Source organism: Cololabis saira, chromosome 20 (assembly GCF_033807715.1).
Source record: "Cololabis saira isolate AMF1-May2022 chromosome 20, fColSai1.1, whole genome shotgun sequence".
Lineage (NCBI taxonomy): Eukaryota > Metazoa > Chordata > Actinopteri > Beloniformes > Belonidae > Cololabis > Cololabis saira.
The window spans coordinates 4,875,858-4,901,449 of record NC_084606.1 but is presented as its reverse complement, the minus strand read 5'-3'; the positions used below and the strand labels follow the sequence as shown (position 1 = coordinate 4,901,449).

Genomic DNA, 25,592 nt, shown 5'->3' with positions numbered 1-25,592 from the left:
AAAAAGTAGCCCTTAGAGAGTATCTGTGCCAAATCTCATGCTTCTTTACCAAAGTGAAGTATCATTTCACTAATCTGCTGTACTAGTACTATACAACAATCAATCTTACAAAATTCTCACTTTTCCGGGTACAAGTTTCTATATGCTGTATCTCAAGAACTGTGTGCTGATTGCTGTTTATTGGTATCCCAGGTGTGTGGGCTGACGGTGGCGGCTGATGGAAGTGAAGATGATGCGATTCATTGCACAGCAAAATTACATTACATAAAAAACCATCGGCATCTGTAAATTGTTCAATTTGACTACATGAAACCTACTCTCGCACATTATGTTGTTTTTATTTTTATTTGTTTAATTTACATTCAACTGTCTTGTTCTTTATATATTATTTTGTTTATTTCTTTTCTATATGGGGCTCGAATGTCTGTGTTTGTATGTTACCCTTGTTCTTAATTTTACATTGTATTTTGAGATTTAAATAAAGAATTATAAAAAAAAAAAAAAAAGATGTCGCTGTTTGACTGAACCACGTGATCCGAAGCAGCGAGTCCGTGGAACGGATGGATGTTTGGTTTCCACATGTTTCTAAACTTTGTTCTAAACATGACAGATGTGGTTCTGACACTGCAAACTTATGAATAATTATCAGCAGAGATTCTACAGCAGAGCTACAACCAGGGACTTTCTGATGGAAATAAACAGTTAGGAGCAATGAACACACACGCACCAGCTATTTATGTTCAATCAATGTTTAGGCTACTAAAACTCAGTTTACAGAGTAAACATACATGTTTAAAATATCGGAATATCATTCATATAATAGTTTAAACATGTAATCATTCAAATTGTGTTATTATATTAGTAATATTTATATGATTACTTTATAATTATTCTCCTTTATGTCTTCAATGTCTGTAACATATTGAACATAAAAGTCATTTATTTGCCAAACAAAATAGGTCCAGTTTTCCTACAAATATCCATCCAGAAGTGCAGCTTGCTGAGCCCGAACAGAGAACCAGATGTTGTGGAGAAAAACACACGGAGGACAGAGATGAAACAAAGATGTGAGTGAAACAGTGGAATTAAAGAAGACAGTGAAAAGACCTCAGAGTTACATGAATATACAGTTAAATGACCCGACTGAAGACTTCACTAGACAACAGGGCGTCACAGAGTGGGAGAGAACTTCAGACCATTAAAAACTTAGTTACGCGGTCACTAATCCTAAAACAACACAAAGTCAGAGCAGTTCAGCACCACGGATAGCGACGGCATCATTTTGACACTCGCTTGAACTATTTCAGCTCAGTTTCTGCATCTGAATTTTTCCAGATAAAATGAAATAAAACCGTATTTATTTGTTTAATGACTGATGCAGGAGTCTCCAGTAGTTTGCAGAGGTGTCAAGTAACGAAGTACAAATACTTTGTTACCTTACTTAAGTAGAAATTTTGGTTATCTATACTTCACTGGAGTAATTATTTTTCAGACGACTTTATACTTTTACTCCTTACATTTTCACACAATTATCTGTACTTTTTACTCCTTACATTTTAAAAACAGCCTCGTTACTCTATTTCATTTGGGCCTTTAATAAAAACTATCCAGTTAAATTGCTCCATCCGGATAGAGTGAATTTGGTTGTGGTTGTTTCAGATGTTCTTGTCCAGTTTTGTTCTTACATCCGTTCCCTCAGATTCCTGCAACTAAACTTGGATGTACATTTCAATAAAGGTTAGGATAAATGATAACACGACTCTGAAGTTTGACTTTTTGCACCATTACAATACTTATAGGCAACTAGTCATCATATCTGCTGCTCTCTGAAACACATGTTAATGCTCAATAGTACACATATATGCTTCTTTAATATATTTGCATTATACTAAGATGCATTCATTTTCAATGGCTTTTGTCCTTAATGGCTTTTTCCCCCTTACATTACTTTTACTTTTATACTTTAAGTAGTTTTGAAACCAGTACTTTTATACTTTTACTTGAGTAAAAAACTTGAGTTGATACTTCAACTTCTGCAGGAGTATTTTTAAACTCTAGTATCTATACTTCTACCTGAGTAATGAATGTGAATACTGAAGACACCTCTGCTCCGTACCACCAAAAGATTCAGTGCCGGGAAAATAAACACACAAATTACTGACAATAATCTTCACATACAGCGGGTCTCAAACTCTCAACCTCGCACACCCAAGACTGCAACACTGACCACTCAGCCAGTTATAGATATTTATCACAAAGACACAGCTTAAGAAGTAATCTTCCATTTCAATGCACACATTGTAAGAGACATTTTGAGACATTTTACTCATCATCATCTCTTCTTTCATTTATGTGCCCAATGTTCTGAAAATTCAAAGACAGAGACTTGTTAACTGTTCAGCTGCTGATGACTTTAACTGTAAATTTATTCTAATTTGAAACAAAACAAATTATTATGATTTTGAAAGTTTTGTCAACATTTACAAAATATTCTTTGACAATTCTTGGTGCGGACTGGCCTTTATTTACACAATTTAAACAAATCATTTGCTATAGGCCTAAAAATTGAATGTATGTCCAGGGATGAAGAAGCTGGAGGTGGAGGAGAACAAGCCATGAAGGTTGGGCTCGTAGTACCAGCAAGAACTTTAATCTACTTTCACCCCTGGTTAGGACAAGGTGTGAGAGGTCAGACAGGGCTCTGATGAAACATTCTGCCTTCTCACCGTTGGATCTGTTGGTGAAAACATGCCCGTTCCTGGATAATATTTCTCCTAAAAAGTAAAAAGAAGTCATTAAACTTCCCCATGATGATGACAGAGTCTTCCTCTTGAGCAAACGTGAAGGACTTAACAATGTTTCTGCCTCGTTGTCCACGGCAGAAACCAGCAGCTCACTGGAACTTGTCCCTGGTCCTTGTGGAGTTTTGTTGTGACTCTATCGCTCTAATCCTCGTCTCCACTCGGGCCACTCCGTCCTAAAGTTTTACGGAGGGTTAAACTTCGGCATTTCTTTTCTTCTGTCCGTCTGTCTTCTTACTTTGTGTCTTGATCGTTGGTTGAACGACTTCTGACACCATGTAGAATGATCGAGGGTCGGCTTGATCCCTAATATTTATTTAATGACGAGCACAAAACATCTAGCTAACCGGCATAAAAAGAGCGTCTCAGTAACTAAGGCAACAAGACATTAACTACCACTCAAAACATTCTACGTTACTATTTAACAGTTACCGTGGAAACGTTAGTTCTGCTATATGACACAGTTGTTGGTTCTCTGTAAGTTGTGTTAAAAGTGGACACAAAAACAGTTTGTGCAGCGTCTGGGATCCTTCTTGGGACAATTGTGATAAGAAATACAACCAACACAGAACTGGACAAGCTTTTACATTTCATTTATTTGACATTGATTCATTCCAGACACGTCAATAAAAAATTGTATAGAGCATAACAACGTTTACGCTAGTATGACTCTATGTATCTATAGATAAATAGACATACAGGGGGGAGAAAAAGTATTCAGTCAGACACCAGTTGTGCAAGTTCTCCCACTTAAAAACATGAGAGAGGCCTGTCATTTCCATCATAGGAAACTTCAACTATGAAAGACAGAATGGAGGAAAAGAATCCAGGATTTGTTTTATTTTAGTTTACTTTAGTTTAGTTTAGTTTATTTTCGGTCATGACACGAAAAAAAAAAAAAAAAAAAAAAAAAAAAAACAAAGAATAAAAATGACAACAAGAAAACGAATACACTGTACAAAGAAAACATCACAAAAAAGTTTCCAATATACAAATAAACAATTCACATCTAGACTGAAAAAGGTGTAGGCTGAAGCAAAGCTTATTATTTGCCTACCCTCAAAAAGATGAATTACATTAATGAAATAAAAGCAAGAAGTAAGAGAAAGACTGCCAGTAAAACAAATTGCCTCCATGGGAATAACAAAAATTCCTCAAGAAACAAAAAAGATGTTTAAAATAAAGGTGCAGTCTACATGTTTCCTTCATCCTTAAAAAATCAAAGCAAATCACCAATTAAATAAATACCAAATCAACATAGCAAGCCACTCATTAATTTAATATAAGGAAATCATCCTTCTTTTCAATGTTCTTCTAAATAAGGTTAAGGATCTACATCATTTCAAATCTCTATCTAATTTATTCCAAACATCCACCGCTGCCGCTGTAGCATCTCAGTTTGGTGTTGGTTCTGAATTGTAGGATTTTTACTGAATTCATTGGTAAATTCCTGGGTAAAATAAGTATTTGGTTTCCTACAAACAAGCAAGGTTTCTGTCTTCCACAGACCTGTAAGTTCTTTAAGAGGCTCCTCTGTCCTCCACTGGTTACCTGGATTAATGGGGCCAGTATTAAGTGACCAGTCAGAGGGTTTTATTCCTTCTAAAAGATGCAGACGTTCTGACTCAGAGAAGAGTTTGATGTAAATGTCACTAAAACATGTCACTGATGCTTCTTTCACTCGGGATTAAAATGACCCTGGGATATTTATGTAGGGATCAAGTGAGTAGCTTCTAAGTTTGAATAGCTATATTGTTGAAGTTATCTCTATTTAAATAGTCATGTCCTTATGTTTCTGCTCTGTAGTTTCAGGAGTGCAGATGTTCCATGTTTCCACCACTAGCTGCTGCGTCTGGAGTCAAGCACAACTTGCTCTTTGTGTTTAATACACCTTTGAGCCGAGTTTATTCCTATTAAAATATGAGCGTGACAAAAGAGCTGTTAATAAGTAACCCAAAAGATAAGCTGCCGCGCCTCGCTTACTTTTTACAACATTAAGTGAGAAAACTCAGATACTTTAGTGAAGTTTCGTCTCACTTTCTCGTGGACGGGTTTCTGCGCGGGGAGCTCCGTGTGAAGGAGATCGGAGCAGTTTTTAAACTGCCAGCAGCTCCGTTTCTGGACAAAGATCATTCCCGTTAACGGAGTCACAGCTGGAACTGAAGGACGAAGGAGACGACGGTTCCACGTGTCCAGATGTTGGAGCGGAGTCGGTGGATGAGAGCAGAAGTTCAGGTACAAAAAATGGGAATATATATATATATATATATATATATATATATATATATATATATATATATATATATATATATATTAGGGCTGTCAAACGATTAATTTTTTTAATCGCGATTAATCGCAGAATTTCAAAAGTTAATCGCGATTAATCGCATTTTGAATTGCATGTTTAAAATTCTGTTATTTCGCATTTCAAGGCAGTTTTAAGCCCATAATGTAAATCATTTCTTACCATTGTGTCTTAATTGGGAATCAAATGAACACAAAGAAAGAATTTCCTTTTTGACCTTTTGTATTTTCTTTCAAAAAAGTGCCATGTAGACCAACTTAAAACACTGTCTACTTCAAATACAGTTTTTCAAATTAAACAAAGTGCCATATAGACAGGGCTGCACATAATTATTTTGGTCTGGTGCTCAGAGGAGCCCCTGGATATGTGACTTGGGCCTCCAAAAACGCAGTGACCCGTCTCGCCGGATCGATAAAAGAGGGATGCAGGAATAAGTTATAGGCAAAACGATATTTATTCACTTATAAAGATGAATGGCTCAATATGGTCCTTTACAAAGTTAATTTATTTCAATAATTCAACTAGAATATGGTGTAACAGTTAATTTATTTCAATAATTCAACTAGAATATGGTGTAAAAGTTAATTTATTTCAATAATTCAACTAGAATATGGTGTAAAAGTTAATCTATTTCAATAATTCAACTAGAATATGGTGTAAAAGTTAATTTATTTCAATAATTCAACTAGAATATGGTGTAAAAGTTAATCTATTTCAATAATTCAACTAGAATATGGTGTAAAAGTTAATTTATTTCAATAATTCAACTAGAATATGGTGTAAAAGTTAATCTATTTCAATAATTCAACTTAAAAGGTGAAACTAATATATTACCTAGTCTTATTACATTCAAAGCAAGATATGTTGAACCTTTATTTGTTATAATTTTGATGATGGAATTGTTTATTGATTTCATAAAATATTCTCTAATTTATTTTTTATTTGGGGTTTTCATAAACTTTGAGCCATAATCAGAGCAGCGTCTTGCTGGCGCAGGTAACTGCTGCACGCAGTGACGGACGCTGGCTGATTTATGGTTCCGCGTTGCACCAACGCAGAGCTTACGGGGTAGGATACGCGGGAGCGCGAACGTACGGTGCGCGTCGCCGCGTAACATCATGCAGCCACTTCTCGGCGAACACACGTTTTCTGTTTCTATCCACGGGTAGTGGTTCAGTTTGGCGTCTCTTTGTAGTTGGTGGTGGTGGAAGTTTACTTTAGGAAACAACAAACATGGCGCTACAGAGGAGTCTTCTTCTTCTTGAGGTTTATTGGCGGTTGGCATCCAGTTTTTTCCGGTGCATTACCGCCCTCTTTTGGATCATTACAGAAGAGTCGACTACGGGTGAGTAGAAGGGACAAAAAGGTTTGCGATTAAAATGCGATTAAAAAAAAATAACGCATTATGGATTGCATTAATCTAATCGCGATTAACGCGTTAACGCTGACAGCCCTAATATATATATAATTAAATATATTAAGTTAAAAGTTAAAAATACAAAAAGACATCGTAAAAGCAGCAATAGACAGCATAGAAAAGAAAAAGTAAATAAAACACTAAATAAATAAACTGGTGAGATTTATTGCATAATGTCCGGTCAGAGTGAATGGGCAAGTTTGAACAGGTGAGTTTTGAGTTGAGTTTTGAATGTGGTGATGGAGTGTATTTGTTTTATGTGTGGGGGGAGGGAGTTCCAGAGTCTGGGTGCCGAGCAGCTGAAAGCTCGGGCACCCATGGTGCTGAGGTGTGAGGTGGGAGTGTAAAGAAGTCCAGCAGAGGTTGAGTGGAGGGTGCAGGAGGGAGTGTATTCTTGTTAAGAAGTCCAGCAGAGGTTGAGCGGAGGGTGCAGGAGGGAGTGTATTCTTGTTAAGAAGTCCAGCAGAGGTTGAGCGGAGGGTGCAGGAGGGAGTGTAATCTTGTTAAGAAGTCCAGCAGAGGTTGAGCGGAGGGTGCAGGAGGGAGTGTATTCTTGTTAAGAAGTCCAGCAGAGGTTGAGCGGAGGGTGCAGGAGGGAGTGTATTCTTGTTAAGAAGTCCAGCAGAGGTTGAGCGGAGGGTGCAGGAGGGAGTGTATTCTTGTTAAGAAGTCCAGCAGAGGTTGAGCGGAGGGTGCAGGAGGGAGTGTATTCTTGTTAAGAAGTCCAGCAGAGGTTGAGCGGAGGGTGCAGGAGGGAATGTATTCTTGTTAAGAAGTCCAGCAGAGGTTGAGCGGAGGGTGCAGGAGGGAGTGTATTCTTGTTAAGAAGTCCAGCAGAGGTTGAGCGGAGGGTGCAGGAGGGAGTGTATTCTTGTTAAGAAGTCCAGCAGAGGTTGAGCGGAGGGTGCAGGAGGGAGTGTATTCTTGTTAAGAAGTCCAGCAGAGGTTGAGCGGAGGGTGCAGGAGGGAGTGTATTCTTGCAGAAGGTCACAGAGGTAAGTGGGGGCTAGGTTGTGAAGGGCTTTGTGGGTGAGGAGGAGGTTTTTGTAGATGATACGGTATTGGACTGGGAGCCAGTGGAGTTGGATAAGGACGGGGGTGATGTGGTCCGATGACTTGGTGCGGGTGATGATCCGGGCGGCCGAGTTCTGAATGAGTTGCAGTTTGTCGGTGAGTTTGGTTGGGAGGCCAGTGAGGAGGGCGTTGCAGTAATCGATACGGGATGTGACGAATGAGTGGACCAGGATTTCAGTGCTGGATTGGGACAGTGCTGGACAGAGTCTGGAGATGTTGCGGAGGTGGAAGAATGCAGTCCGGGTGATGTTGTGAATGTGAGGTGCAAATGAGAGTGTGCTGTCCAGAATGACGCCGAGGCTCTTGACGTGGGGGGAAAAGGAACCGGGAAGCTGTCGATGATGATGGGAGGAGCGGGAGAGGGTTGTGACTTGGTGAGGGTGGATTTGGAGCCGATGAGAAGAGCCTCAGTTTTATTGCCGTTGAGTTTTAGGAAGTTTTTGACCCTCCAGGTATTGATGTCGTGTAGGCAGGTGGTGAGGGAAGTGGGAGGAATGGCAGCGGTGGGTTTGGAGGAGATATAAATCTGTGTGTCATCAGCGTAGAAGTGAAAATGGACCCCATGATGACGGAGAATTGAACCCAGGGGTAGGAGGTAGATGGTGAAGAGAAGTGGACCCAACACTATATATATATATATATATATATATATATATATATATATATATATATATATATATATATATATATATATATATATATATATATATATTAATGAATACTTTATTACAGACTCAATAGGTTCCATATAAAATACATAAAAATTTCAGGTCACACATTAAAATACATGCAAACATCTGTTCCAATGTTTCCATAGTCCAGATGTGAACCTTGTATCACTCCGTTTGATGTTAGTGAGTGCAGTTATTAGACCATTTTCTGACTCATGGAGTGGACACATAAATGTAAACATCAAATTCCTCAGCAGAGCATGGAAGGCGGGGACATAACAATGAACAAATAAAGTGCTTGCACTTGTCCATGTTGGGAGCTGAAGGAGGATCCTGAACGCATCATTCTACGCTACCTGCAACTTGTTTAGCTTGGCTTTGGTGGTTTAATGACACCAAAGGTGAGCTGTGTAAAGAGGTGGACAACAGCTCTGAATAGATGTACTTTAACATCAGCTGTGCACATGTGGAATCTACGGGCAGCATGTTGGCCTGAGCAGAGAGCTGACAGCATCATCATCACAAACATCCTCATTTATCATGTCACCAAATACCCTACTCTCTTAACAACATCTAAGGCTCACACAGTAAGAATGGGGGAAACTGTTGTTTCTGATCCTCCTTAGCTTTAACAATCACAATATTAAACACCGTGTCATACTGGACTCCATAGCTAGAGCACTTTAAGCAGCTGCTGCAGCAGCACCGTATGGAGACATGACGACCATCAGCAGATATGAGGGGACGAATAACACTCTCACCATCATACATCCACTCTAGCACTGTATATATATATATATATATATATACAACGCTTCATATAATATTAGTTCACGGATCCACCAACATGCGTGAAATGCAGTGGAATTGAAGTAACCACTTATCCAGTCCTACCCCTGAATCTGACATACATTCTTACATAAAACAAGACGAGTTTCAATAACTGTTCAATACAGTGATAGAATACTCAATTATATGTAAATATAAATATAGTTAAAATCAAAGCAAATCAAGGCAAACAAAAGAAAACAAAACAAACACCAGCATTAAGTTGTTACTATGTATGTATTTAATAATAGAAGTAATTATAATGTATGGTATTACATTATCATTACTTTACTATAATACTATAATATAATAGAGAACAATAGACAGCAATGGTATAACAATATACTTGAATAACTATATAAGAATAGATATGCTATATATACACTGGTTCATATATTTACCTTCAATTATATACATAAAAATAACTATAAATGTATATATCGACATATCTACATATAACTAAAAATCAGTATATATTAATAGAGATATAGATATTTAAATACTGTACGTATAATACAACTCAATATATCCATATCCATACCTACATATAACATATCTATATCCATAATATACTTCTATGTATCTACATATATGAATAAATGTTGATACATGTAGATGTATAGATGTATATTATGGATATAGATATGTTATATCTCAGTATGTAAATGGATGAGCCGCTGCCCGGAGACGAGAAGGAGCTCAGTATCAGATCATGATTGTGTTTGTGGGGGAAGAAAGAGCTGCCGACCCCAATAGATCAGAAATCTGAGGAGACTAACGGTCCAAGTTCAGGTTCAGGCCTAAAAGGAGGAAATGAACGTGATCAGAAACTCCTCCTGGGCTCCATCTCGCTGGTTCCTGGGGCTTTCTTTTTTTTTTTTGTAATTTACTTTTTATTGGTTTTGATTTACATGTAAACAAACAAACAGTCAAACAATCACCATGAAGACGTATAAATCTGTACAAAAGTACAAAGGGGAAAGTAAAAGCTACATAAGGGGACTGGTAAACACCTCCAGAAAAAAAAAAAAAACTAAATACATAAAATAATATTCTGATATTCCAGTCTGAAGTCCAGTCTTATGGTAAGGACATATGTAATCTATTTTTGCAAATTATCAATAAATACCTCTTTTTGTGTTCTTAAATTAAAAGTAATTATTTCCATTAGATGATGCTGTAACAATATTCATCCATTCATCTACAGCAGGCTCCTCCCTCTTCAGACATTTCTTCCTTATTGATTTCTTACAAGCCACCAGTTAATATTCTCCATAAATATTTATCTTTGTTCCTCTATTCCAGTTCCTTTAGATACATCAAGTATTACAAATTAAAGCAGAAAGTTATTTTAGTTGAAAACACAGTCTCAAGAATGTGATGTACTCTCAACCAGAATGGGATCAACAGGACAACAGCAGAATATGTGATAGTGATTCACCTCTTTGCTTCCGCAACATCTCCAACATTCTGTCTGATTGGAATATGATCTCTCTTGATATGGAGGGAAAAAATAGCTGATGACATTTTTCCATGTACATTCTCTCCAGAGTGGATCATTTGTTCTGTTGCAGCAACACAGGGAAGTCGGTGCCTGGGGGGGCAGATTTGTGTGATGAGGGTCCGTTAAGGGGCCAGTCCTCTCTTTGTCCTACGAACTAACTGCTGTTGTCTTCAGTAGTTCCAAACACATGTATTGTAAATATCTCTTTCTGAACCGTGGTGAAGTGTGTTCTCAGAGTTCTGACCCCGGACCATAGCGGTTAACTAAAGGTGGTGGCTGCAGCTTCTGCCTACTGGCTGTTAAATATCCATCCATCCATTATCTATACCCGCTTTATCCTTTGCAGGGTCACGGGGAGTGTTAAATATTAATCTAATAAACAGCTTTACTGCAGTATGGAGGACAAAGTTCAGTGTTTCTGCAGTTGGAGACATTAGCGTACTTCATGACATCACAGCTCAGATTACAGACTAACTCTCATCCAGAAACATTATATTTAGTTAACATAAAATAAACCATCTGTACATTAATACAGCTCAGAATGGAGCGAGGACTCATCTGGATGAAATGTTTCTGACTGTGAGTTTTATTTCCCTTTTCCTACTTTTGAATGTCAGTAGTTTAATAACTGCTAAAACATCCATCATCTAAATTATGTTTAACATTGAAGATACAACCTTATTTTTTTACTCCTCTTTCGGTGTTTTGAACCAGACTGTACATTTTGAACAGGGAGGTCAGCGACCCAAGCACCCAAGCCTGCAGTGTTATAGATCTATGTGTTATAGATCCATGTGTTATAGATCCATGTGTTATAGATCCATGTGTTATAGATCCATGTGTTATAGATCCATGTGTTATAGATCCATGTGTTATAGATCCATGTGTTATAGATCTATGTGTTATAGATCCATGTGTTATAGATCCATGTGTTATAGATCCATGTACACCCAAGCCTGCAGTTATAGATCTATGTGTTATAGATCTATGTGTTATAGATCCATGAGTTATAGATCCATGTGTTATAGATCCATGTACACCCAAGCCGGTGTTCTGCAGGTTTCCTACCTCGGCAGAAAATATTACCGTACCATCCCTGTTTCTTTTATCTCAGTTTGTTTTCTTTCAAAGGCTTTTTCAGGCAAATAGACGATTTAACAGCAGGAAGTCAGAAAGTGCTTCACATAGATCTATGTGTACGACGCTTTGCGGGAGAAAATACCCCGTCAGATCACGCTTCCACATAGATAAATGTTGATGTCTATGTGGAAGCGTGATCTGACGGGGTATTTTCATCTGTCAATCATCCTACCGGCCCGGCGTGTCCGCGGTGCAGGACACGCCGGGCCGGTGTCGTGCCAAAAAGAGATTTCCTGCCAGAATCTGATTTCTCACCTGAAAATGGGTCTTTTTACCTGCCAAAAATTGATAGAAGTCCAAATACAGTTAATGAAAATTTGTTTCTGCCTAAATATGATTTTATCTGATTCTTGAGCTTCATAATCTGAAAATCTGACGTTTCAGCGCTGTCGCTCAACGGGCTGCTGTGCGCGCTTCCGCCTGCCAGAATGTGATTTCCGCGCCTGCCAGAAATCACATTCTGGCAGGCAATCACTTTTTACTACTGTGACCACAAAATAATATGGTTTTCCTGGTGGTTTTCCTGGTGGTTTTCCTGGTGGTTTTCTTGGTGGTTTTCCTGCTGGTTTTCCTGGTGTTTTTCCTGGTGGTTTCCCTGGTGGTTTTCCTGGTGGTTTTCCTGCTGGTTTTCCTGCTGGTTTTCCTGCTGGTTTTCCTGCTGGTTTTCCTGGTGTTTTTCCTGGTGGTTTTTCCTGCTGGTTTTCCTAGTGGTTTTCCTGCTGGTTTTCCTGCTGGTTTTCCTGCTGGTTTTTCCTGGTGGTTTTCCTGTCCTCCACCTCATCCACAACATCTCCATCTCAGTCTCCGTGAAATTTAGTGTCCCGGTGGCTCGACACGTCTCATTCATGGTGACGCAGCAGAAACAGACTGCAGGTGGCGCTGCACATGCTCAGCAGGATCATTCATATGCAAATACAGTCATGAACTACTTTGCATTGACCATTCTTGGTAAAAAGTGGGCGTGTAGAGGGCGGGATATGAGGAGAATTCACCTTCAACCTTCCAGCTGGACTGGGATTTATAGAGAGAACATTGCGTGCAAGTGTGTGTGCACACGGTTCTATAAATCAGGATTTTTTTTTGCTCACGCCATTTTCAGCTTTTGGGTTTACGTGCACTTTTAGTCTGAATCCTACACACTCTTTTATAAATGAGGCCCCAGTTCATTTACTCAATAATTTAATTGAAATTCATTCACAACCTTCAATATAAATGGTCACCTTCGTTTTTTAAATTCAGCCAGATTATTTATGAGACTCTTCCTCCTCCTCCTCTTCCTCCTCCTCCTCCTCCTCCTCCTCCTCCTCCTCCTCCTCCTCCTCCTCCTCCACCTCCTCCTCCTCCTCCTCCTCCTCCTCCTCTTCCTCCTCCTCCTCCTCCTCCTCCTCCTCCTCCTCCTCCTCCTCCTCCTCCTCCTCCAGCTCTGTCTCATTCCAGGATCAGTTCAGTTGCGTCTCAGTTGGTTTTTCTTCAGACTGCAGAATCTTCATCTTCAACTCTTCTGACTGTTTTTAGAAACTGTAAGTTTGAACTTTTTCTTCAGGAACTTTCCTGTTAGTTTCTGCTCCGTCGTGGTTGGAGAAGGTTTTCACTGCAGACTTTGGTCATTCTTGTGTCTGAAAACAAATCTACATGATTGTTAGATGACGATATTATTATTGTATTAATTCTTTATCTGTTGGAGCCGTTTTGCATCAATGTGATTTATGTTTAAGAGGATTAATAACTTTTGTAAGACTTTGGTTTTATATTTGTTCTAACCAGTGATTAGTCACAAAGCAGAATACTGCATTTCTATTGGCTGCTGTATGTAGAATAAATATACGGTAACTCAGTGAAAGTTTACAAGTCACTGGACCTTTGAGCGACACAGTCTTTAGACCAGCATACTTTATTTTATTCATAAACGTTAAGGATTTGGTTCTGTATTTAGTATGATTTTTCAGTTTTTGAAATAAACATAGAAAAGAAAATCAAGACACACCCAGCACTCTGGACTCTGAACTCTGTCAATCATCACACCTCATATTACATTTATTACTCGTTTGCACTGGATACAGCATGTTTATATCTCCTTATATTTGCACATTGAACCTTTGTCTCTGCAGATAAACCTCTGAGCTTCGTCACGTTTACAGTAACAAGATTTTCAAGTTTCTGTAGTAAAAACTCTGTTCACAGAATCACCTCATTGTTGTTTCACACTTGTTCCAGCTAGTTAGAGCATGATAGTCCTGGTGGAGGACAGGCTGATTACTTTGGGGCCCTTTCCAACATTTGGAGGATAAAGAAATAAAATTAATTACAGCTGCAAGCAGCGATGAACGGCCCTCCACCCTTGTGCACGTTCAGGCTGCAGTGGAAGCTTGTATGACTTGATGTAGATTCTTCAGAACTGGACATTTAGCGGATGAAACCACCCACGACTCTCTATGTCAAACCATTCAAAAGTTAAGGCAGAAAATAGGGACTATCATATATCGACCAATCAGAAGAAGGGGCGGGGCTAATTTGCACCAATTTTGTTCAAGAACTCAAAACTGAGTCCGATGACACCACCCACGACTCTTTATGTCAAACTATTCAAAAATTATGGCAGAAAGTAGGAACTATCAAATATGGACCAATCAGATGAAGCGCTGATGATTTTGCTGATGATGCTTTTTTGCGTCTAGTGTCGCCACAGTAATGCTTTTGACTGAGAAAAGTAAAGCTCGTCGTCGCAGGTTGGAGACGCACATTTTGATGTATAACACACCTGGGTGCACGTTTCGGTTCGGGCGAAGAAGCGGCTGAAGAAATGGCATAAATTGTGGCAAAATTACACAATTAATTGAAAATGGCCGACTTCCTGTCCGGTTTCGGCCATGGTGCCAAGAGACTTTTCTTTAAGTTGTGACATGATACATGTGTGTACAGTACGTGGATGTACGTCAAACCGTATTGTGGGGCTTGAGGCACAAAGTTTTCTAGGGGGCGCTGTTGAGCCGTTAGGCCACACCCATTAATACAAACCATTAAATATCACATTTTTCACCAGGCCTGGCTTGGTGCAAAATTTAGTGACTTTTGGGGCATGTTTTTCGTCTGAAAAATAAAAAAGAAAGAAAGAAAAAAAAAATCCTACAGATACAATAGGGCCTTTGCACTGTAAGTGCTCGGGCCCTAATGATAGAGCCAAGTGACGTCTACTGCTCAGTAGAAGCAAAAAACACAAAAGAGGAACAAACCAGAGCAGGATCAGCTGGTCTGTGTGCAGCACCAGTGATGTGTGTTTCCTCTGCAGATGAAGGTGTGTGTGTGAGCTGATGTGGACGTGAATTCAGCAGAATGGACCAGTGTGAGGACGGAGAGGACGGAGTCCTTCCCTCTAAAACCTCTCTGTGTGGGGAACATGAGAGTCGGAGCAAAGCTCAGAGGTGAGATGAGCATCTCTAACTGTCCCTGACTCTTCTGCATGTCAGAGCTCAAGACTCACATCACCAAACATCATTATTACAGGAACCAACCTGGACCTGGACCTGGACCTGGACCTGGACCTGGACCTGGACCTGGACCTGGACCTGGACCTGGACCAGGACCTGGACCTGGACCTGGACCTGGACCTGGACCTGGACCTGGACCTGGACCTGGACCTGGACCCAGCTGTGTGTCCTTGAAGAGCGACAAGTCAATGGAATATGTTATTACCTTCAAAGGAGACCAAGGTTCTGCTGTAATGAGGTAAGTATATCCAAACTCTACCAATGATTTATGTTTAATAATTTTTTAATAGACTAAATATTTGTATCTGTATAACTTATTTTTCATTTAAATAGAATATGTACATTTTGAACTTTTGTCTTCTATCAGGGTCCATCAGAAAGGAGACTCTCTTGAACATGAACCCAGCTGTTTGTCCTTGAAGAGCAACATGTCAAATGATAGATATATTGAATTTAAAGGAGACCAACAGTCTTCTTCAGAGAGGTGAGATTTATTTAAACACATTAAATGTATTTAAATCAGTCCTCATGTTAGGAAATGTCCACATGTCCTCTTACTGATCCTGGTGATGGTCCAGAGTTCCTCTTACTGATCCTGATGATGGTCCAGAGTTCCTCTTACTGATCCTGATGATGATCCAGAGTTCCTCTTACTGATCCTGATGATGGTCCAGAGTTCCTCTTACTGATGATGGTCCAGAGTTCCTCTTACTGATCCTGATGATGATCCAGAGTTCCTCTTACTGATCCTGATGATGATCCAGAGTTCCTCTTACTGATCCTGATGATGGTCCAGAGTTCCTCAGCTGCTTCATGTCTCCATCAGTTGTCCGTCTTCTTGATCTCGTAACTTTTCTCGGAGCAGAACTGGATCTTGTGAACGTGTGAATGAGCAGAGCTCTCACTGAGGTCACATGTTCTCGTTGGATCAGCAGGACTAGTAAACCTTCACCACCATCAGTCCTCTGGTGGACTGTCCTCATCCAAACAGGACTTCATGGACCTTCAGCTGCTGTTTGTCTCTGTGAGGACAGACATGATGTGAGCTAATTCTTCCTGGTTCCTCCACAGAGTGGACCAGCAGATCTCAGAGTCCCCCAGTGGTCCGTCTGTCCAGCAGCATCACACACAGCTGGACTCCGTCTTTCAGGTCTGTACATGAACAACAACTGCTGCTCCACCTGTTGTCCTGATGTCCATCTGCATTCTGGTCTCTGGAGACCAGTGTACTGTCCGTCTGTCCAACATGGACCTGATGTTTGTCTCCATGCTGGTCTCTGGAGACCAGTGGACTGTCAGTCTGTCCATCATGGACCTGATGTTTGTCTCCATGGTTTCAGTCTGATTGTGTCCTTCATGTGTTCTTCTGTTCCAGCTGCTGGAGGACAACATCGTCATGTTTGTGAAGAACGAGTTGAAGAAGATCCAGAGGGGTCTGAGTCCAGATTACCCAGAATCCCTAGAGCATGTGTTGCTTGGTGAGGATGAAGAGCAGAGGAGCATCAGAGATGCGTTTGTGAAGATCACAGTGAACTTCCTGAGGAGAATGAAGCAGGAGAAGCTGGCTGAGCGTCTGCAGAGCAGTAAGAGGATTTCTCTGAACATTTAAGCTGCTGGATAAATAATAACTAAACACAAAATTCCCTGGAAATTTTGAAGTGCCGCGGGACTACTGCCGGATGGTTGCGATTTTGATGATATTTCAAATGATATTTATTTATTTATTTTTTTTTTTATTTTTTTTTTTTAACCTTGTCTGCACACATATTATTGATTGATACCATGACGGTAGAAACCAAAAGTGTATATGTGTGCATTATTACTATATTTAATATATATACATATATATACGCACACATATGCGTACACATACATAAATATACACATACAAACCCAGTGTTTTTTTTTTTTTTTTGGGGGGGGGGTGACGACCTCCACTGCCAATCCAGGAAGCAGGAACACACGGAGACACATGTCAAGCACTGGAAATCTGCAACAAAAAACCACAAACAAAGCACGAAACCGGCACGGAGCCAACCAAAACAATAACAGCAATCGACCTAAATCTTGAGATCTGATCGCAGTCTGAGCTAAACTATCGCTACCGCTACCTAAACCCAAAAACTAGAGAGCCAGCATGCAGGTGAACAAGCCAGTGTGTATGTCTATGTGTGTGTGTGTGTGTGTGTGTGTGTGTGTGTGTATATGATCATGCGTGTGTGTGTGTGTGTGTGTGTGTGTGTGTGTGTGTGTGTGTGTGTGTGTGTGTGTGTGTGTGTGTGTGTGTATGCATGTGACTAAGTGACTATATGTGTGTATGTGTGTGTGTGTGTGTGTGTGTGTGTAATAAACCAAACAAAGCTCCACCTGAAGTGTATCTATAGTGGGGGAGGGGGGGGAGCAACCCCGCCACCCGCGAGACCAGAGGCCGACACGGAAGAGCCCGGGAACCCAGGCCACCGGCAACCCCACAGAGGGGAGAAGTAGGAGGGAGGCAACCCACCGCCTGCGAGCACCCCCCACCCCCCCCCCCCCCCCCCCCCCCCGGCGGCGGCCGAGGGGGCCCGAGGGGCGGCGGGGCCCGCGGGGCCCCCACGGCGCGGGAAGAAGCAGCCAGGGATCCCACGGCAGCGGACCGCGACCCAGGCAATCCCCGGCCACCCGGGCCGGACACGCGGCCAGGAGGCCCTCACCCTTCAGGCCAACGACCCCCACCCGGCAGGGGGCCAGCCTGCCCGGAGAGACAGAGCCGCCCCGGCCGCCGACGCGGGCAGGCGCACCCGTCCCCCACGAAAGTGGCCCTCCAAGACCAGAGGGGCGCCCCGCCGCAGAGGCAGCGGGGGGGACCGGAGACGGGGCCGGAGACAGGGAACCCCCCAACAAGGCGACACCCGTGCAGGCCCGACAACGGAGGGCCCCAGACCCAGGCATCCCATTCATTCATCCATTCACCTATCCGATACCTATACTAATAATAATATAATATACTATACATAATAATAATACTAATAATAATAATAATAATAATAATAATAATAATAATAATAATAATAATAATAATAATAATACTAATAACCATCTTTGTATAATATGATATTCATAAATTATTAGGTTTTGATGTCCTGCCAATGGAGGCTCAAATCCTCCATGGCAGGACCCTTCCATACCGCATTCTCACCGACACAGACATACAATCACGCACCGTTTCCCCCTCCCCGGGGGGGTCCAGCACCGCCAGAAGGCACCCCAGGCTGCACGGCGGGCCCCGCCAGGCCCGGGTAACCCGACCCACCTGTCCCAGGCCGGTGAGGGAACGCGGGTGATGTGGGACCCCCTCCCGCCCCTTGTGTTGAGTGCGTGTGATTAATGCCGGATGGTGCCAAATTGTCAATTGCTAATAAAAGTCATACAACTCGATTCACGCTTAAGGCGCACATTTCTACGTTTTTACATTTTGTGTTTTCTCAAAGCTGCAGGACTAGGCGCACTAATAATAATGACTTAGTTTTATAAAGCGCCCTTCAAGGCACCCAGAGCGCTTTACAGAGATCATTATTTCATTCATACACATTCTCACTGGTGGTGATAGCTACGTTTTGTAGCCACAGCTGCCCAGCAGACCGACGGAAGCGTGGCTGCCATATTGCGCCAAACGGCCCCTCCGACCACCACCAAACATTCATACACATTCACACACAGGGGCAAGGTGGGTAAGGTTTCATGCCCAAGGACACCACGACAGCGAACTGGGACGGAGCGGGATTCAAACCGCTCTACCACCTGAGCTACTTCCGTCCCAGTTGCACCCTCCCTGTACAGGACAGCATAAATATGTTTACAACCACAAGATAACTGGAAGATTGTAGTCCTGGTTTTCCTCTTCCAGAAATACTGTTGATTGGATCAGATCCTTTTCTGGTGTTTTCAAATGCTAAACCTGGAAAATCCACTTCACAGACACCACAACAAGAACACAACAACCCACAAACCCGCAACCCCCGTACTGCCAACATCCTGGTACTAGAAACCAGGACCCCAGATGTTCTTGTCACTTCCACGTCCTGAATGTTCAGAGGTGTTTTGGTGTTAAAAGTGATTCTACTCAATATAGGAAAGCTCATCGTAATGTTAGAGTCGATCAGTGTTGGTTCACATCCTGATTCTTTATGAGAAATAAGTTGAACTGTATAAAAACTAATTGCTTTCTTTTTTCCACTTTTATTAAGGTACTTTTGCTGAAGTTTGTAAAAAGCGGCTGAAGTCTAAGCTGAAGAAGAAGTCCCGGTGTGTGTTTGAGGGGATCATTAAAGCAGGAAACCCAACCCTTCTGGAGCAGATCTACACGGAGCTCTACATCACAGAGGGAGGGACCGGAGAGGTCAACGAAGAGCATGAAGTCAGACAGATTGAAGCAGCATCCAGGAAACCAGACAGAACAGAAACAGCCATCAGACAGGAAGACATCTTTAAACCCCCACCTGGAAGAGGAGGACCAATCAGAACGGTGATGACGAAGGGAGTGGCCGGCATCGGGAAAACAGTCCTAACACAGAAGTTCAGTCTGGACTGGGCTGAAGGCAGAACCAACCAGGAGATCCAGTTCCTGCTTCCATTCACCTTCAGACAGCTGAATGTGCTGAGAGAGGAGAAGTTCAGCTTGGTGGAACTAGTTTATCACTTCTTCAGTGAAACCAGAGAAATGTGCAGCTTTGAAGAGTTCCAGGTCACGTTCATCTTTGACGGTCTGGATGAGAGTCGACTTCCTCTGGACTTCCACAACAATGAGGACCTGACTGATGTTACAGAGTCCACCTCACTGGACGTGCTGCTGACAAACCTCATCAGGGGGAACCTGCTTCCTTCTGCTCGTCTCTGGATCACCACACGACCTGCAGCAGCCAATCAGATCCCTCCTGACTGTGTTGACATGGTGACAGAAGTCAGAGGGTTCACTGACCCACAGAAGGAGGAATACTTCAGGAAGAGGTTCAGAGAAGAGGAGCACACCAGGATCATCTCCCACATCAAGACATCACGGAGCCTCCACATCATGTGCCACATCCCAGTCTTCTGCTGGATCACTGCTACGGTCCTGGAGAACGTCCTGGAGAAAGTCCTGGAAGCCAGAGAGGGAGGGGAGCTGCCCAAGACCCTGACTGAGATGTACATCCACTTCTTGGTGGTCCAGGCCAAGCTGAAGAAGGTCAAGTATGATGGAGGAGCTGAGACAGATCCACACTGGAGTCCAGAGAGCAGGAAGATGGTGGAGTCTCTGGGAAAACTGGCTTTTGAGCAGCTGCAGAAAAGAAACCTGATCTTCTATGGACCAGACCTGAGAGAGTGTGGCATCAATGTCAGAGACGCTTCAGTGTACTCAGGAGTGTTCACCCAGATATTTAGAGAGGAGAGCAACCTGTACCAGGACCAGGTCTTCTGCTTCATCCATCTGAGTGTCCAGGAGTTTCTGGCTGCTCTTCATGTCCATCAGACCTTCATCAAGTCTGGAGACAACCTGCTGGAGGAACAAAGAAACACCTCCTGGTGGTTTAAAACAAGAGCCGTGACTGACCTCTATCAGAGTGCCGTGGAAAAGGCCTTACAGAGTCCAAACGGACACCTGGACTTGTTCCTGCGCTTCCTCCTGGGTCTTTCACTGGAGACCAATCAGAACCTCCTACGAGGTCTGATGACATCAAGCAAAAGAAGTTCACAGAACAATCAGGAAACAATCAAATACATCAAGGAGAAGATAAGTGAGTATCTGTCTGCAGAGAAAAGCATCAACCTGTTCCACTGTCTGAATGAACTGAACGATCGGTCTCTGGTGGAGGAGGTCCAAGAGTCCCTGAGGTCTGGACGTCTCTCCACAGATAAACTGTCTCCTGCTCAGTGGTCGGCTCTGGTCTTCATCTTACTGTCATCAGGAGATCTGGAAGTGTTTGACCTGAAGAAGTTCTCAGCTTCAGAGGAGGCTCTACGGAGGCTGCTGCCGGTGGTCAAAGCCTCCAAGAAAGTTCTGTAAGTACCAACAGACACATGTTGGACCTCTGGAGTGGAGGCTAGTTTCTGACTACGTCTGGTTTTACCTCCACATTTCATGTTTTCTTCACTTGTTTGGGGTCTTTTTTCATCACAACCTCACATTTGTGAGTTTACGCTGGTTCTTTCATTTCCAGAGACTTTAATGTCACATTGGACATAAAAGACCAACAGAACAGATGGAGACACAACTACATTTTCCTCCATGACAGTGAAATAACCTGGTTGTTCTTTTCTTCCGTCTGCAGACTGAGTGGCTGTCAACTCTCAGAGGACATCTGTCCACTTCTGTCCTCAGTTCTCAGCTCTCAGTCCTCCAGTCTGACAGAACTGGACCTGAGCAACAATCACCTGCAGGATTCTGGACTGGAGCAGCTGTGTCCTGGACTGGAGAGTCCACACTGTCACCTGGAGACTCTCAGGTCAGGATTCATTCAAGTCTTTTCCTGCTGACTCCCTTGCAGCAGATAATTCACTTCAGTCCAGTTTTACTGGTAGAACCCACTTCACTACAAACTCACCTCAACACTCCACACAGAAATCAAAGGTTTAAACCTCAGTGTGGTCTAATCAGTACCATATTATTGATTTTTGATTAATGTAACCTTGATTAAGTTATGGGAACGACACTTTCTCTCCATCTTTCTGGATGTCTGCTTTAAAACCTGCAGTTGTGAATTAAACCACGGGGCCGACCTGCTCTGACCTTTGACCTTCTGCTCCTGAGGGACGACACCGTCCAACGTTGTTGAAGCTGTAGTTCTGTCAACAACATCATCCAGCTGTGCAGCAGCAGGATTCAGGATTCCAGCAGAATATCTCCTTCCACATGTTGATTCCCTGGAGAAATCCAGGATTACTGCGTTTAGCGACGCTGGGTCACTACAACCCACTGATGACTGTTACCATGACGATGAGGGATGAGGGAGTGGTGGTGGATGACCATCAGCTGAACCGACTGTCCATCAGTCATGTTACAAATAGATGTAATGTTTTCTATAAACTCTCCTGACGTGACACATTCACCGTCCTCAGAGTTGTCGTGGACGTGAAATCAACCATGAGCTGGTTTTTGCAGCCTCTAGCGGCCAGTCGAGGAACTGCAGCGAGTCAGAGTTCCTCATGAGACCCGACCCAGAAGTGAGATGGTCGGCGCTTGGTCTCCACCTGGACAGCCAGCGGTGAAGGACGACATGCCGTCAAACATGTCACCGGTCAGATTTGAGGTCCAGAGAAAACTCTGGAGTCCCACATTGTTTTAATGATGAGACCAGAAATCTCTGTGTAGTCAGGGACTCAGACCTGAACCTCCAGAGACATTAAAACATGGACAAAGTCGTCATTCTTTCACCTGAATAACATCTCCAGGATCAAGGACTGATGTCTCTGCAGGACCTTGAAGAATTCATCCATGTTTATCTTCTGTGGACTTGATTACTGCAACGGCGTCTCCACAGGTCTGACTAGCTGTCAATCAGACAGCTGATCCAGAACGCTGCTGGTTCTCACCAGAACTACGAAGGTGGACACATCAGTCCAGTTCTGAGATCTTTACACGGGTTCCCTGGACCTCAGAGAATAGACTCTAAAATACTTCTGGTAGTTTGAAAATCACTGAATGGTTCAGGACCAAAATACATCAGAGACTTGTTACCATAGCAACCACCCAGACCTCTCAGGTGTCCTGGTTCAGGTCTGCTCTGTGTCCCCAGAACCAGAACCAAACATGGAGAAGCAGCATTCAGCTTCTATGCTCCACAGATCTGGAACAAACCTCCAGAAACCTGCAGGAACTGGAACCCTCACTTCCTTTGAATCAAGTTAAAACTTGTTACTTTACAGCTTTTGGTGGATTATTGGAACTATTCTGAATTTAACTTTAAACAATGATAATATTATTTCTTAATTGTAACTCTAGTTTAAGTCTAACCTTTGTTTATTCTGCAAACTGCACTAAAAATATGATTTTAATTTTTTCCTCTTTATTTTTCATGTTCTTCTCATGTAAAGCAGCTTGAATTGTTTGTTGCTTAAATGTGATTTAACACAAACTTTACTGAAGATACAACTACATTTTCTTCCATGACAGTGAAATAACCTGGTTGTTGTTCTTTTCTTCCGTCTGCAGACTGAGTGGCTGTAACCTCTCAGGGAACATCTGTCCACTTCTGTCCTCAGTTCTCAGCTCTCAGTCCTCCAGTTTGACAGAACTGGACCTGAGCAACAACCACCTGCAGGATTCTGGACTGGAGCAGCTGTGTCCTGGACTGGAGAGTCCACACTGTCACCTGGAGTCTCTCAGGTCAGGATTCACTCAAGTCTTTTCCTGCTGACTCCCTTGCAGCAGATAATTCACTTCAGTCCAGTTTTACTGGTAGAACCCACTTCACTACAAACTCACCTCAACACTCCACACAGAAATCAAAGGTTTAAACCTCAGTGTGGTCTAATCAGTACCATATTATTGATTCTTGATTAATGTAATCTTGATTAAGTTATGGGAACGACACTTTCTCTCCATCTTTCTGGATGTCTGCTTTAAAACCTGCAGTTGTGAATTAAACCACGGGGCCGACCTGCTCTGACCTTTGACCTTCTGTTCCTGAGGGACGACACCGTCCAACGTTGTTGACACTGAAGCTGTAGTTCTGTCAACAACATCATCCAGCTGTGCAGCAGCAGGATTCAGGATTCCAGCAGAATATCTCCTTCCACATGTTGATTCACTGGAGGAATCCAGGATTACTGCGTTTAGCGACGCTGGGTCACTACAACCCACTGATGACTGTTACCATGACGATGAGGGATGAGGGAGTGGTGCTGGATGACCATCAGCTGAGCCGACTGTCCATCAGTCATGTTACAAATAGATGTAAAGTTTTCTATAAACTCTCCTGACGTGACACATTCACCGTCCTCAGAGTTGTCGTGGACGTGAAATCAACCATGAGCTGGTTTTTGCAGCCTCTAGCGGCCAGTCGAGGAACTGCAGCGAGTCAGAGTTCCTCATGAGGAGTGAGATGGTCGGCGCTTGGTCTCCACCTGGACAGCCAGCGGTGAAGGACGACATGCCATCAAACATGTCACTGGTCAGATTTGAGGTCCAGAGAAAACTCTGGAGTCCCACATTGTTTTGGTAGAGTTACACAGCGGTAACACACTAACTTAGTGTTTTAGTGGCCAGGTGCGTACCCCCAGTTCACGGCGGTAAACATGTGGCCAAACCCAGAAATGGAGCGCTAATCAGTGATGCAGACAGGAGAGGCGCGCTACGACACACAGGCCGCAACAGGAAGTGATGCAGAACGCCCTGCAGCGTCATGAGGACGTGGTATCTGTCAGAAGCTGCATCAACATGACCGTCAGTTTTTATCCTCTGGCCAAAAGCAGAACGTGGAGAATCATCCAGAAACACTGGAGGAGGAACCAGGGGTTCTTCATCCCACATCCTCACACCTTGGAGGTGGAACCTCCGTCTGTACAGTTGTGTGTTACGCATATCCGTCCATCGAGGTGAACATTTCCTTTCTGGACCAGGATGAGCCGACGTCTTCCAGTCCGGTTTTCCTGCTCATCACAGTACTGAGACCGTCCTTGTCAAGGTGTTCAATGACATCCACATAAATGCAGACTGTGGAAGAACCACAGTGCCGGTACTATTGGACCTCAGCGCAGCAACTCCTACTGTTATAGTATTTTACTAGAGCCACTGGAGAACTGGGTCAGACTTTCTGGACCAATACTTGACTGGTTTGAGTCTCACTTAAAGGACAGGGATGACTTTGTGTCAACATGTAACTTTACATCAGAATCAACATAAATGAAATGAGGGGTTCCCCAAGGTTCTATCCTAGGACGCTCGTATTTAACATCTACAAGCTTCCGCTAGCTCAGGTAATAATAAACAACAAGATAAGTTACCATAACTACGCAGATGACACACAGCTTTACATTTCAATGTCACCAGGAGACAATGAGCCCATACAAGTGTTGAGTAGATGCAGAGAACAGATCAATACATGGATGTGGGATAATGTTCTAGTAGTTTTTAGACCAGAAGAAGAGCGTTTAAGAGTCGGCACACAGTTTCAGGTGTTGCAGCTACAAACCACTGATGAGACCTGAAATCACGGTGCAGTCATGGACTCAGACCTGAAATCTGGGTGTAGTCATGGACTCAGACCTGAAATCTGGGTGTAGTCATGGACTCAGACCTGAAATCTGGGTGTAGTCATGGACTCAGACCTGAACTTCCAGAGACATTAAAACATGGACAAAGTCGTCCTTCTGTCACCTGAAGAACATCTCCAGGATGAAGGACTGATGTC

At 42.6% G+C, this 25,592-nt stretch overlaps 1 protein-coding gene across 1 annotated transcript in view; it reads left to right on the top strand.

Moving 5' to 3' along the window:
- Window positions 1-4,838: 4,838 nt before the first annotated feature.
- The window catches only part of LOC133420932 (protein NLRC3-like), a 65,474-nt gene continuing 44,720 nt past the window's right edge, over window positions 4,839-25,592 (top strand). Inside the window, exons 1-11 of the mRNA XM_061710812.1 lie at window positions 4,839-5,036; window positions 15,027-15,159; window positions 15,242-15,463; window positions 15,593-15,709; window positions 16,297-16,375; window positions 16,601-16,808; window positions 19,452-21,243; window positions 21,513-21,686; window positions 23,393-23,566; window positions 24,188-24,353; window positions 24,652-24,843. Coding sequence (XP_061566796.1) covers window positions 15,071-15,159; window positions 15,242-15,463; window positions 15,593-15,709; window positions 16,297-16,375; window positions 16,601-16,808; window positions 19,452-21,243; window positions 21,513-21,686; window positions 23,393-23,566; window positions 24,188-24,353; window positions 24,652-24,843 — 3,213 coding nt within the window. The 5' untranslated portion in view covers window positions 4,839-5,036; window positions 15,027-15,070. The remainder of the gene's footprint in view (window positions 5,037-15,026; window positions 15,160-15,241; window positions 15,464-15,592; window positions 15,710-16,296; window positions 16,376-16,600; window positions 16,809-19,451; window positions 21,244-21,512; window positions 21,687-23,392; window positions 23,567-24,187; window positions 24,354-24,651; window positions 24,844-25,592) is intronic.